Source organism: Schistocerca americana, chromosome X (genome assembly GCF_021461395.2).
Source record: "Schistocerca americana isolate TAMUIC-IGC-003095 chromosome X, iqSchAmer2.1, whole genome shotgun sequence".
In the NCBI taxonomy this organism is placed as follows: domain Eukaryota; kingdom Metazoa; phylum Arthropoda; class Insecta; order Orthoptera; family Acrididae; genus Schistocerca; species Schistocerca americana.
Window position 1 is genome coordinate 641,129,193 of NC_060130.1, and position 15,356 is coordinate 641,144,548.

Below are 15,356 nucleotides of genomic sequence, written 5' to 3' on the forward strand. Positions count from 1 at the left end.
AAGTGACCATGTTCGAAGTCTGTGAGTTCCATGGAGTGCCCCATTCTGCTCTCTCACGACGTCTAGTGACTACTGAGGTCGCTGATATGGAGTACCTGGCAGAAGGTGGCAGCACAATGCACATAATATGAAAAACATATGTTTTTTGGGGTGTCCGGATACTTTTGATCACATAGTGTATTAACTCCTTCATATTTTTAATTAAAAGTGTAGGAGGCCAAAAGTTCCTCAGGCTTGGAGCAGCTCAATTTGCCATTTATTTAATGACTCTATGCACTTACACTTTTCTCCTAGTGCAAATTGTCGCTGTGTTTGCAAATTTTTATAGAAACTCATTAACATATGCAAAGTAAGAGTCAGGTTTGGACTACTGAACACCAGGAGTTGGGAAACTGTTCATTGTAGCATTACCAAAAAAAAAAAAAAATATTAAGCCCAAGACAGATCATAACTAGCAATCTCAGTTTGTGAAAAGGAGGTGTGAACAATGTGTGTGCTGTTTTGTGCTCACATCTGCTTACTGTAGTTCTACTACATTTTGTAACCATTGGGCAGAGGGCAGTAAAAATTGCAGAGAGAGTGCAAATAAATGTGCTGAAGGCATCACAATGTTTTTAGAAGCATACATAACATTATTCCACATTAGTGACTAAAGTATCACATAATAGTGTCACACAATAGCAACAAACTAACCATTTGGTGAGAACTGTAACATAAGAAAATAGCTTCAGCTGCTAGAGACTGCGGTCATGAGTGTGTGAGTTGTGTTTGCATGAGTGTGTGTGTCTGTCACCTATTTTTGACAAAGGCCTTGTTGACTGAAAGCTTATTTTGTGACAGTCTTTTTGTTGTGCCTATCTGTGACTCAGCATTTCTGCTCTATGGTGAGTAGGAACTATCCTTTTCATAATATTGTTACAGTCCATCCTGGATTTTCCATTGTTTGATAAGAAAAACATACAAAGACATGTAATGCTGAAACATTGTAAGAGACAATATCAATAAAAACAAGGAGCATAAAAGGTAAACAGCAGCCAAAACATTTCAAACGTTAAGTCCATATCAGAATTTAAAGGATACACATAGTGTAACCAATAAAAACACCAAGGATAAAATCACTTCTAATGGTGTCACACAAAAACTGTAATAATTCATTTTATTACATCATGTTTGACACTACTCTCAATCACTAACCAATTTTATTAAACAAATTTACCAGTGATCTGAACCTGGCATATGCCCAACACATGTTATGCTATCCAACAGCATCAGTATGAAAAATCTAACTGTGAATTATCTATCAGTAAATATGTACACATCTATGATCATGTAAAAATGACCTTAGGTGTGAAATTATTCCTTCATCGTAAAAGTATGAGAGTTTGGAGGCAGAGATGTGAGTAATATAATTTCTATGTCTCCATGGCCTATCCCATGGTATGTATATTAGTTAATATTTGTACAATGTGTGCAGATCCATTATAGTTTTAGGTCCCTAATGAAAATCAAAATACATATTAAAAGTAATTAAAAATATTCCTACATCATGAAAATGTACAAGTTTAAAAATGGGGATGGGGGGTGGGGCGTGAGTAATATCAAATCTTTGTATCGATGGCATAACCAATGGTATACACATTATTGAACATTTGCAGCTGGCATGTGGTACCGTTCTAGTGTAAGGTCCCTAATAACAGAAAAGGTACATATTTAATGTACTGTAGTATTTTGGCCTGAATAAGATGTAGTAAACAAATTCTCTCATAACACATTATGTAGATACATATTAAATATAAAATTAAAAGCAGGAATAAAACCTCAAGAATTATTATTGAAAAGGATGGGGGGAGGGGGGATAGAACTGTCTACATGGCTAAACGTCCAAACAATATCTAGGCAGAAACTGCTATCAGCAGCTAACAATGATGTGACAAGGGGGAGGGGTCACTTAATAAATAATTGTATAACATGTAAATGTAAAAAATTTACAAAGTTGGGAGGGGGGTGTCAAGGGTATTAGGAGTTAAGTATGCACCAAAGAACTATGGTTTAACCATAATAAGTAACTTATATACACTGTTCATCAGTGTGTAATGTTATAACATTGTCACTGATACACTATAGCAAATATTGGATGACAATACTAAAACATATATCATTAATACACTGAAGCACCAAAGAAATTGGTACAGGCATATGTATTCAAATACAGAGATATGTAAACAAGCAGTATATAGTGTTGTGGTTGGCATAGTTGTTTGATCAGTTAGTGCTGCTACAACAGCATGTTATCAAGATTTAAGTGAGTCTGAATGTGGTGTTAAAGTCGGTGCATGAGCGATGGACACAGCATCTCCGAGGCAGTGATGAAGTGGGGATTTTTCCATACGACCATTTCACGACAGTACCGTGAATATAAGGACTCCAGCAAAACATCATATCTCTGACATTGCCGGAAAAAGATCATGCAAGAATGGGACCAGTGATGACTGAAGAGAATTGTTCAACATGACAGAAGTGCAATCCTTGCACAATTTGCTGCAGATTTCAATACTGGGTCATCAGCAAGTGTCAGCATCGGAACCATTCAATAAAACATCATCGATATGGGCTTTCAGAGCTGAAGGCCCACTCGTGTACCCTCGATGACTGCACGACACAAAGCTTTATGCCTCACCTGGACCCGTCAACACTGTCATTGGACTGTTGATGACTGGAAACAACATTTGCCTGGTCGGATGAGTCTCATTTCAAATTGTATCAAGCAGATGGACGTGTATGTGTATGGAGACAACCTCATGACTCTATGGACCCTGCATGTCAGCAGGGGACTGTTCAAGCTGGTGGAGGCTCTGTAATGCTGTGGGGCCTGTGCATTTCGAATGATATGGGACGCCTGATACGTCTAGATACGACTCTTGACAGGTCACATGTATGCAAGCATACTGTCTGATCACCTGCATCCATTAATGTCCATTGTGCATTCTGACGGTCTTGGGCAACTCCAGCAGGAAAATGCGACACCCCATACATCTAGATTGCTACAGAGTGGCTCCAGGAACACTCTTCTGAGTTTAAACACTTCCACTGTCCACCAAACTCCCCACACATAAACATTATTGAGCATATCTGGGATGCCGTGCAACATGCTGTTCAGAGGAGACCTCCAACCCCTCGTACTCTTACAGATTTATGGACAGCCCTGCACGATTTCTGGTGTCAATTCCAGCACTGCTTCAGACATTAGTCAAGTCCATGCTACATCATGTTGTGGCACTTCTGTGTGCTCGCGGGGGGGGGACCCCACACGGTATTAGGCAGGTGTATCAGTTTTTTTGATTCTTCAGTGCATGAGATACAGCATACATCTACTACTCATTAATAGCTATTTATGTAAAGACATATATAGACAGGTATAGTGGGTGAAAGAGAGGGACGGGGGCGGAGGAAATGTAACTTAAAAATAAAATTATATTTTGGTCATTTTCCTCGATTAGCTAGTCATAAGTTAAGTTCTGAATTTATTTGTTTATTTTTTTTTTAATTTACATTCCTTCCTGTCTTTCACCCACTATACATTTTTTGATTAATACAGTTTTGATGTAACTGATATTAATTATATGTGTTTTAGTATTGTCATCCAGTGTTTTCTGTGGCATATCAGTGGCAATATTACAACGATCACACACTGATGTACAATGTATATGTTACTTAATATGGTTCAACCACATATCCTTGGTGTGTAGTTAACTTCACGTACATTAGACAACCCCTCCCAACTTTGTAAACATTTTACATTTACATGTTAAATATTTTTTATTAAGTGACCCCTCCCCACTGGTCACATCACTGTTATCTGCTGATAGCAGCTTCTACCTATATATTGTTTGGACATTTAGCCATACTGACACTTCTATTCACCCCCCCCCCCCTTTTTAAATTTAGATATTTTAATGACATAGGAAATTTTTCTAGTTACTTTAATACATATCCTGCATTGTCAGTAGGGACCTAATACTATAATGACTCAGCACACATGGTACAAATATTAAAAAAATATATATACCATGGGATAGGACATAGAGATTATGCAGGAATCATTTCATGGCTAGGGTCATCTGGTTATGACCACAGACATGTACATATTTTCTTATAGTTAAATTCACTGTTAGATTTTTCATACTGATGCTGTACGATAATATAAGATGTGTTGGGCATACGCCAGGTTCAGATCACTTGTAAATTAGTTTAATCAAATTGGTCAGTGATTGATAGTAGGGGCACATATGTAGTAATAAAATGAATAATTACAGTTTTGTGTGCCACCATTAGGAGGGATTTTAGCATTGGTGTCTCAATTGGTTACACTACGTGTATCCTCAAACTTCTGATATGGACTTGACGTTGGAATGGTTTTGGGTATTATTCAGTTTTTATGCTCTTTGTTTTCAGTGGTACTGCTTCTTATAATGGAAAACATTACATATTTATGTACTTTTCTTATGTTAGAGTTCTCACCAAATGGTTAGTTTGTTGTTATTATATGATACTTTAATATCACTGGACTTTTTAATAGCATCATGTGATTACTATATTACATAATACTGTATGCAGTATGCAATTCCTCATTTGGTTACACTATTTGTATCCTCGAACCTCCGATATGGATGTGACATTAGAGTTGTTTTGCTGCTGCTGGTGTGAATGAATTGGATTGCCCCATATAATTGTTCATCATTACATGCCTATGTATATTTTCATATGTTGTAGTTCTCACCAAATGGTTGGTTTATTCTTATCATGTGGAATTGTAATATCATGTCACTATTACATTACATAATATTGTGTTGAAGAAAAAAATATTCTTATACAACCATAGCTTCATTTATTGTATTTATTTTATTGTAATTTGACTGCAGGTGTATCTTTCTGTGATTGTACTATAGTGTACACAAATTTTGTACCTTGTTCTTTGACCTATGATCTTTTACTTTGGCTTGTAGCTTTTTCGGTCAACTTTTGTGTGTTAGCCTACTGGTCTTCTTGTGCCTGAGCAATGGTCCTTTGCACTTGCTGCTTTTATGTGTTTTCAACATTCTTTTCTAGTTGGTTAAGCCTGTATCACAGTGTCAAGTATCAACTTATTTATGTTTTCAAATCAGCAGTGGCATATTCTTTCATGGTTAAATAGCATGTATCCCATGTGCAGTTGTTACAACAGACTATTTTCTGTAAGTACATTTAATGTTTCTGTTTCCATTTTTGTGCTAGTGCTGTGAAGATTGTCCATGATCAAAACCAGCAGTGAATAAATATACTGTAAGACAACACAGTGTGTATCATGCATTTCTCCAAGTATATTGATGCTGTTGACAGATGTCTGAAACAAGTTTTCACGTCTTATTTGGTTTATTTTTCAGTACAGAGAATTTTTTTTTCTAAACTCCCTAACTTACTGAGTATCACTATCAGGAGAATGATATAAAAAAGCAGCTGTAAGCTGTAGCAATGGCAGTAGCTTTAAATACACTTTAAACACACAAATGACTAACACTGAGCAAAGAATATTTAAATCTGTATAAGTACTCATATATAGCGCTGGCAAGTCGATAGACACACAAACAAACACAAACATACACATAAAATTCAAGCTTTCGCAACCAACGGTTGCTTCATCAGGAAAGAGGGAAGGAGAGGGAAAGACGAAAGGATGTGGGTTTTAAGGGAGAGGGTAAGGAGTCATTCCAATTCCGGGAGCAGAAAGACTTACCTTAGGGGGAAAAAAGGACAGGTATACACTCACACACGCACCCATATCCAACTGCACATACACAGACACAAGCAGACATTTGTAAAGGCAAAGAGTTTCGACAGAGATGTCAGTCTAGGCAGAAGCACAGAGGCAAAGATGTTGTTGAAAGACAGGCGAGGTATGGGCGGCGGCAACTTGAAATTAGTGGAGGTTGAGGCCTGGCGGATAACGAGAAGAGAGGATATACTGAAGGGCAAGTTCCCATCTCCGGAGTTCTGACAGGTTGGTGTTAGTGGAGTACATTGACGAATCCCATGACCTTTAATGGGCCTGCACCAACTTTCAACAATATAAAAAAAAAACATAGTGGCACATATAGTTTTATATCTTCTTCTCTTAATCAGTTCTCATTAACACAATAAAATTCTGTTACCTTTTAGAAGAACACGAGTTTCATATTTGAAAGATCTGACAATTATGTCCAGAAATAAAACTGAGTTTTCTTAACGAGGGGGAGATTGACAGTAACTTGGTGCATTGTTGCGACCCATGGAATTTTTTGAGTTGCACTGAGACTCAAGTTTGGTTTAATAGTAACTTGAGTTACTTAGAGCACTTGCTAGCACTTTACCATGGGATAAAGCTGATGGCTCAGTACTTATTAAGGTTACTTTCTTCTTTTCTGTGATTGTTGATTTTCTTGAGACTGCTGTTGCAGCACCATCCCTGTTACTGCTGTTGACTTTGCTACAGATACTACTGACCCCATTGCAGCAGTTTGGTCTATTTTGTCTAGTTGAACTTACAATTTACTTTTCAATGGTGATAAACCTGTTTGATGACCAGAGGTAAGAAATTTGATGTGTCTGGCTTTTGAAGTGAACTTTTTACCCCATTTGATGTGTCTGGCTTTTGAAGTGAACTTTTTACCCCATTCAGATTCACACATAGCTTCATTTTTCCTCTTCTCCCCTCCCATGTGGAGTCCATGTATACTAAAATCCTGTCATCCCCGGAATTTATTTATGTTAAATACTTTTATGTGGCTGCTTTATGAGGCTCTGTGCTTCATGTACTTGTTCATTTGGTATAGCTTGTGTTTTTCACTTACAATATCTTACATCTACTGTACTGTGCACAGTATTACTTGAGTGAGTATTGACATTTGAATTACTTAATGTGGTGGACCAGTAAATCAAGTTTTTGTTCCAGTAACATCATCCTTCTTAACTAATATAATGACATGGTCATTTTTTCTCTATATGGAGTGATTTTCTCCTTATATTGCCTGTAAAATCTTTGTACATGGAATTATGCTTAATAAATGATTAACACCAGTGGTTGGATGCTGAGATTTCATGCAATATACCTGCATAGTTCCTGCCATTATTACCTGATAATAATAAAAATGTGTCCACAGGAATGCTGTTTGTAATAGACTTATTTTCTGATTGTTCATGTCCTCGGTCATGTGAGGCAAGCTTTATAATACCTTTTTATTAAGGCTCGTCCCACATCAATGAACAATTTTTGGAAGAATGAACATTTCCTTCACTCTGCAGTGCAGTGTACAGGGCTTTGAGACTTTCTGACAGATTAAAGCTGCGTCTTGGACTGGGAGTCAAATTCTAATGATTGTGTAACAAAACTGAATCATGTCTATGTTAATGTGCCGCTGTTCATTAAACTTTCAATACCTGGCTGGAACACCCTATTACACATATCCAGGAGAGAGTATTGGGAAACCTTATGTGTAAGAGAGGTTGGTTAATGTATGGAAAGAAGTCAAAATTTGGTTTGTATACGGTGAGTATCATAGAGATTCTGATACCTTCGAATGCCATACGGTCAACAACTGTCACTGTACCTGGGAAGCAACACACGAGTGTTGTATGTTACCAAGCGTTTCATCTAGATTTTCTCTCTGTGGTATTATCTCCTACTTAAGAAAGCTTTACAGAGGAGCAAACCACCTTCACTACCCCCCAGCTCAGTTACACAACATTCTCCCGTAGCATGATGGATGGTGACACACACACACACACACACACACACACACACACACACACACACAGGGTTTGAAGTTTCTATTTTCATGACAAATGTGTTTCAGAAATAAGATTTAAGAAAATACATTGTGTCTGAAACTCACGCCATCCTTTTAAAAAAGATTTATTAGTGAGTGTTTCACAATTACCTGTTTATTTGAGATTGCATTTCCTCCAACAATATCAAGATTAAAGCTCTGTGACAGTTTTCTTGCTGGTGTCGAATTGTATTTCTCGCCATTCTTTAGCTCATAATATTTTAATATCAACTCCCAGGCATGCATCTCTTCTCTTTCTATTTCACTAGTTTGAGGGAAACAGGCAATGAATGGAACCACACTTACACTTTGACCAATCTGTTGGAAAAAAAATTTTAATTATATTCATGGAAACATCACCTACAACACAATATATATACTATAAATATATTACTGAGTGTATTACATTAAAACTGTAGCTCCATACCATACTATTCTGTACCTAGTATTTTCTAAATCCAATTATAAGTGTTTTATCTTTTCCACTGGAAACCCTTCTATGACTTCACAGTTCCATCTATTATTCCTTTGGCTATCCAAGAATGAAACTTCAGTTCCCCAAATCAGAGATTCATTTTTGACTGCTTCAAACTGTCATTAATAACATTTAATTTGATGAGTGATACTATTATCAACCTTTATAGTTTTCACTTATGACTTCAATACTTAAATCTTATAAATGTTTCATATGTCTCAAGGTGAAGAAAACGCAAGGAATTATCATCAATGCAGGATAGTTAAAAGTTGTGTAATAATAAGCGTTCAAACTGATACAGTAATAATTTATTGTAAGCCTTTTGTTACATATTAATGAAGGAATCTTTGTCCCAACGCTGTCTCTGGACAACAACCCATTCACCGATGTTACATCAAGAGAGGAAAGTTCATAAGCTAAATGAATATTCCCAATCTGCAGTTAAATTTGCTGCATTAGGTGCAAAAACAATTTCCTTGTTCCTTATTACAAAAGGAAGTGTTGCACTTCTACGTGCAACATATCCTAAGAGTCTGATAATCAACTTATGAAAATTTGACAAAGTAGCATATCTCTGAAACAAATTACAGATACAGTTTACATCCCACTGTGAACTAATAAATACCAAATACCAATACAAAGTCAGTATCAAGTCATGTATTGATTGAACAAATCAATCCTCCCCCCCCCCCCCCCCCCCCGCACACACACACATTCTCTCTCTCTCTCTCTCTCTCTCTCTCTCTCTCTCTCTCTTCTAGGAACTCTAAGAATGGTTCAGAAAGATAATTGATAAGGTAAATGTGCTAACAGAATTACAATAATTTAGCAGTTATATCACTCCACTTTACACACGGAGGGTATGAACTCTACCAACAAATGTTCCAAATTCAACAAGAGCATAAATGAGAGGGCTGACTTGCTGATAGTTTTGATTAGCCTATCAAAATTTATTTACTGTTCCCTAACATACATCAGAATTAATGGTGATCCATGAAGCACAAAATTTACATGTAATAGAATATTTTTGTTCCTGGGGATTGTACATAAGTTCATTTATATATCTTTGATCAATTGGTCCTCTTGCTGAATAACTGTGATGCTACTCCACTGACTCATCTTGGTGCAGATGCATTACCAGTGACAGTGTTTGTCAGGAATGAGTCTCCACCATTAAATAATGTTCCACAAAATTTCAAGACTACATCATTCAGCTTGTTTGTGTGTTGTTCTTTAAGCATATAACATACTCATCTCACAAAATTTGATGTACTTCAGAAAATCTTTTAATTTTATGAATATAGGAAATATGTTAAGATTGTTCATTGGTGAAATCAAGTGTGCCACATCAATCATCCTTCACAAATAAATTAACTGAATGCATAAACTTATCCACAGCAACTGATGAGTCCCTTATTTCACCACATTCCTGCTGTTCTTTCTCCAAAAATTGAAATCTCATCCCATTTCTAGTTCTGGGCCAACAGAGTATTAATTATACAACATAATCTTGCTAACAGAGTGATGACAAAGGAGTCAAGGTGGCTACGCATAGCAGCTATTCAAGAAATCAACATTGTTCATGGTGGCAGACAAATAATATTTTTTGTTTGTAACTTGCTTTCATTGAGATTTTCATACCACCAAAGGCTTGTAGTGTATGTGGAGACTTCAAAAAGTAAGCTACTCATTTTCATTATAGTAGATCATATAACTTTTATTGAATACTCTACTACCCTTCATCAAAGTGACACAGATATATGACACTACTTTTCAACATAGTCACAAAATCCTGTGAACAACAGTTGCAACGTTCAACGAATTATTCAGTCCCTTGACAATGGAAATACGCTTCTTGGTCATGGAGCCATTCAACTATGAACATTCTCATAGTTGGAAAAATCTCTTTCCCTCAAACATTCTTTCAGCTTACAAAAAAAAGATTGAAATCGCATGGTATTAGATCCAAACTGTAAGGCATATGCTTCCAAGGCTCCCATCAAAAATAAAGAAGCAAAGTTTGTGTTGTGCATGCCATGTGGGGTGGCATATTGTCATGCAGAACAATACCTTTGCTTAATTTGTCATGCCTCTTGTTCTTTATGGGGAAAAGTTGTGTCTCCATCCTACAGAAGCTCTCTTTATTGCAGGTGTGAAATGATGGACCCATGTCTCACCACCTGTAATGATGTGACTTAAGAAACTGTTGCCTTCAATGGTGTAATGCTCAAGGAAGTCCAGAGGTGCCTTACCCTTGTGCCTTTGGGTATAGGTGGCAGTGATTGTAGAACCCAGCATGAGCACAATTTTTGATACTGCAGATGATCTTGGATGATGGAATGAGCACTGCCTATTGAGATGTGCATCTACAGAGCAATGTCCACGATATCTGCGACTGCTGTGGATCAGTTGCTCGATTGCATGCATATCTATGTTTGATGTTGATGGCTTTCCTGCCCATCAGCCTCACCTGTATCTCTGCAGCGTTAGTCAAACTGTTGGCACCATTTTGTTATAACTGCATGTTAAATCGAATCTGGTCCATGTACTGCCAGAATTTCGCAGTTAATCTGTGCGCAGTTTAAAGCTTTTTCCCACCATCACGCGTTCTTCAATTCTGGAGTGCATTTCCAATTTCCGAGACATTTCACTTGCACACTGTAATGCACTTGTTATCCATACCACTGCAGAACTGTTTCTGCAGGAAACCTGGATCATGTACTTTCTTCTGACAATGTACCACTCTTGTTGTGCAATGGCCTTAGCATGCGATGACATGTGTAACTTACTTTCTGAAGTTGCTACGTACTTGTAATTCAGGCATCAAACGTAGAATTGTATAACACGTGATGCTTCAACACTGCACCTAATGATAATTTCTGAAGTATATAGAAACATTATGCTGAAACTCTTGATTTACCAACCTGTACCTATCAAACACTCATTCAGTTTCTTGTGATGCTTGTCATTTGTGTCACCCAACAGCAGGGATATGCTGAGGAGCTAATTATGAGCCCAAAATCCTAAAGACAGCATGTTCCTCTTCTTCATGTTGCACTTTTTTATATATAGATTACCATTTTCATAATCAAACCCCATCCACATTTAGGTTTCTCATGATTTCCTTAAATTGATCATAACTACTGGGATGGTTCTTTCTCAAATCCCTACGTGATCCTTGTCTCTAGTGTCCTCAACTACTATCTTTCTATACAGTTACAGTTTACATCTCTCTCTAAAAATATTCACCAATATTGCCAATAATGTAAATCTTTAATGGCATATACTCTTGAAGCATGGCAGTACTAACCAGAGAGACGTGGACACACTAGGTTTCTCCAATACCCAGGTAAAACTGGCAAAGATCCCTCAGGTTTTTGTCATTTAGTCCCGCTCACAGGCCACTGCATCAGGTGATGGAATTCCATGGATACTCTAAAAATTTCCTCTCCCTCCTCTCATGTTGTGTATCATTAACTGAATCACGGATTTTTAGTTGCAGACAATTACCAATACTTACAATTTATTATTTTGTTTATGATTCTCATGCATGCTGCACAATTTATTCTTGTTTAATGCATTATAATAGTATCCAAATTTTCCTACGGAATCCGACACAAAAAAGTACAATGAAAGAAGGAAGATCAGTATTTAACATCCTGCCCTTTCAAGGAAGCATCCCGGCATTTGCCTTAAGCACTTTAGGGAAATCCTGGAAAACCTATATCAGGATGGGTGGATGGGGAATTGAATTGTCATGCTCCAAAATGTGAGTCCAGTGCGTTACCTCGCCCAGCAAGAAAGAAGGTAAAAACTACAGAAATTTTCAACCTATACAGATTGAGTAATATGTTCAGTGAAAATAATATGTGTTATTCTGACAACCAATTCACTGTTATTTTTTTGGGTCTTTCATCCAAAACCATCAGGGTTCTTTACACACACAAATTTAGATGCTTGTTACTAGATTCTTCAGTTACAGAATAATTTCATGTTTAAGAGTGAAAGTCATAAAAACTGCAGCAGTTGTGTTAGTATATTCATTCCTTTTTAGTGCAGTTTTTATAAAATTTGGTTAAAACTGTATGGTGATCAGAGTCACAATCATGAGATATTTCAGTTTAAATTAAGTACTGAAATCAGACTTCTTAGCAGCGCATGGCCCAAAGGCATTCACCATTGAGACGCGTGATGATAGAGCAACCAAGGATACCAAGTCATTGTGTCCAGGTTTAGAGTGTGGTGCCAAACAATTTATGGGAAGCTGGTATTAGAATATAATTGACAAAAACTAAAAGTTGGATGTAATCTGTTACAGCAGACACTCCTTGGCAATCAGCAGGTAAATGAGCCAAAAAAATGAAAACTGGGAAAGAAAAAACAGTCCATTCGAAAAACACATTTTTATAATGTTAAGAATTAAGGTAGAATTATTTCAGATAGTGTTCTCATAGTGTTTCCACAGGAGGAACTGATGTAGGACATTAGAATTTTGATTGGAAAATTGTTATTGAAGTTGCTTGTCTGATGCCATAGAAGTTCAATGTAGAGGGGCAATTTCATCATACAGGACATGTCAATTTCTCTGGAAAAAGTATGTTAGACCTCTATATCATTTGTGTGAAGAAATACAATAAAAGTATGTTATCTTGGTGTTTGTAAATGGTACAGTCCTTTGAAAAATTCATATGTTGTAAGTAACTCTTGAAACAGTAGAGAATTAAGAAAACGTAACTAATAAATCAAAAGTACTGGAGACCTGCCAGATGTTTTGCTTTAAAGCTCCCTCTTTATATGTTCAATTTTGCTGAAACACACACACACACACACACACACACACACACACACACACACACACACAAACTTATGGCCTTTCTTTTAACTTAAAAATGTAAGAAGAAAATACAATGTTACAATTATAAAGAATATCCCCTCTGCTCCAGCTATCTGTATATGTAAATATTTATTACTAAAAATTAAAAAGAAGCACATTTTCACAAGTTTTTACCAATTATTTACTCAAAAACTCCCCATCACAAAACTTATGAAAATGCACAATATCATGTTTGGTTAAAATGTAAGTGGCTACTGCAATCAAAGTGGGCAATATTTTTCTGTGAAAGTGTGAGAAATTTTTCAACATTCTGCATATTTTGCATCATTGCAATTCTATTGTAAAATATGTATGCTCCCTTTTGTTTCTAAGAAATGAGTGAGAACTTGCGCGTGAATCATTCTGCACAGTGTTTTGTTTGGTTTGAACTTTTTGTTACATACAATGTAAGTGAGGAAATATGGTAGTGAAAGGGTGATGTGTGGACTATGAAAAAAAGACACAAGAAAGTGGTGTTTAAGCAAAGTGAAAAACACTTCACAATTGTTGGAAATCTGTCAGACATATTGCAGAAATATCTCGGCTCTCAAATAATTGTGTTAGTATCACATTTATTGTGCATGAATTGGTATACTCGTTACAACAAGAAATGTATTGATAACCCACCTGAACGATCACTACCACCAGTATGTGGAACTGAAGAAGATAGTGCAGATGTTATACTCCTGAGTGTGAAGTCGTTGATGCATTGGATGTTAGAATTTCTGTTATAGCCCCTAATATATCCCCCTTACACGCCCACGCAAGATAAGAAGCACAAGAAGGAAATGGAATGCAAAAAGGAAAGTGGAAGAACTTGAAACAAGTTTTACACAATTTCAAAACTTTGTGAAGTGTATAATACAGATGCATTCACCTTTGGGATACTGACAGTGACTTAACCTACACCTTCCTTCAATGTGGTCTGTTGCTTTGCAGAACGAAGTTCAAAGTTATCACTGGCACACGTCACTAGTGACAATAATCACACGTACTCCTGACTTCCTTGGAACATCACACTGTTTTGCTACTGACAGTGATGATCTCATTCATGACATTGCACATGCATGCTATGCTGTCAGCATGATAACTGATGATATCAGGCCATACATTTCCTAAACATGTGTATGTGACTGATGTTGCAGCATCTTATTTTAAAAATCGCTTTCACTTTATGAGCTTGGAAAACAATGTACGGGGATTAAAGACAGGGGAAAAAAATGGATTGCATTCCAGAGTGGCATTTACATTGCAAGAACAGTTCTCCTTGAAATGCAGCCTATGACTATGTGTGAAATGCAGAGAACTCAATACACTTTAGAAGACTTTGTTGTGAGCACCTTCATTTTTTGTGTGTATGACAATCAGTGGTAGGTGGCACAAATAATTAGTGACTGTCTCCTTTATGACACCTCATGGTTCAGCAAATTCATTCAGATGGCTATCATCAATAAATAGATCAGTGTGCAGTTCCCATTTCTGAAGTACTACTCTTATTGGATCAAAAAAAATGTTTTCAACATTGCATTGCAGTGTTGATTGTTACAGTATAGGCAATTTTAATGTGTGGAAAGTCATGAAGAATTAAAATCATGATAGAAGACGATAAAAATTTGTGATTAATATCAGAATCACAAAAATGTATACAGGGTGTCCCATTTATCTTGACCATCCTAAATAATTGTTTGTCCAGATGCAAATTACAAAATGTTTCAAGCAAGCGTTCTTTAGCTGCCAGAGGGACATCAATCAGCATGATTGCATTTGTTGTAGCTTCGTTTTTTACGAACATATGAACAGCGGTATGACTGTTTAAAATGGCACCCTGTATTTTTTATTCGGTAATTCATTTCCTCCCCTAAAGACCAATTCAAACATGTACCACAGTGTACCATTCACTGAAACCCAACATTATTAATTACATAAAACAACATTGACGTTGACACTCCCAGCACTTAGTGCAGGTACTCGGGGTAATGGAACACATTCACAAGCTGACGTTGACAGAGGACAAATGTAAACATAAGTAGAATGCACACCCGTCATTCCATCAATCATCGTCAGTTGAAGAATTGTGTACGTAGAATGTACACCAATGAAGAGAAGGTAAAAATGCTACCCATCTATGGGGAATGTAAGTTAGCATAACAGTAATTGCAATACTGTTTTC

At 36.7% G+C, this 15,356-nt stretch overlaps 1 protein-coding gene across 1 annotated transcript in view; it reads right to left on the reverse strand.

The window, feature by feature from the left end:
* The window catches only part of LOC124555409 (RUN domain-containing protein 1), a 177,851-nt gene that overhangs the window by 21,204 nt on the left and 141,291 nt on the right, over positions 1-15,356 (reverse strand). Inside the window, exon 10 of the mRNA XM_047129306.1 lies at positions 7,950-8,156. Within this exon, the coding sequence (XP_046985262.1) occupies positions 7,950-8,156 (207 nt within the window). The remainder of the gene's footprint in view (positions 1-7,949; positions 8,157-15,356) is intronic.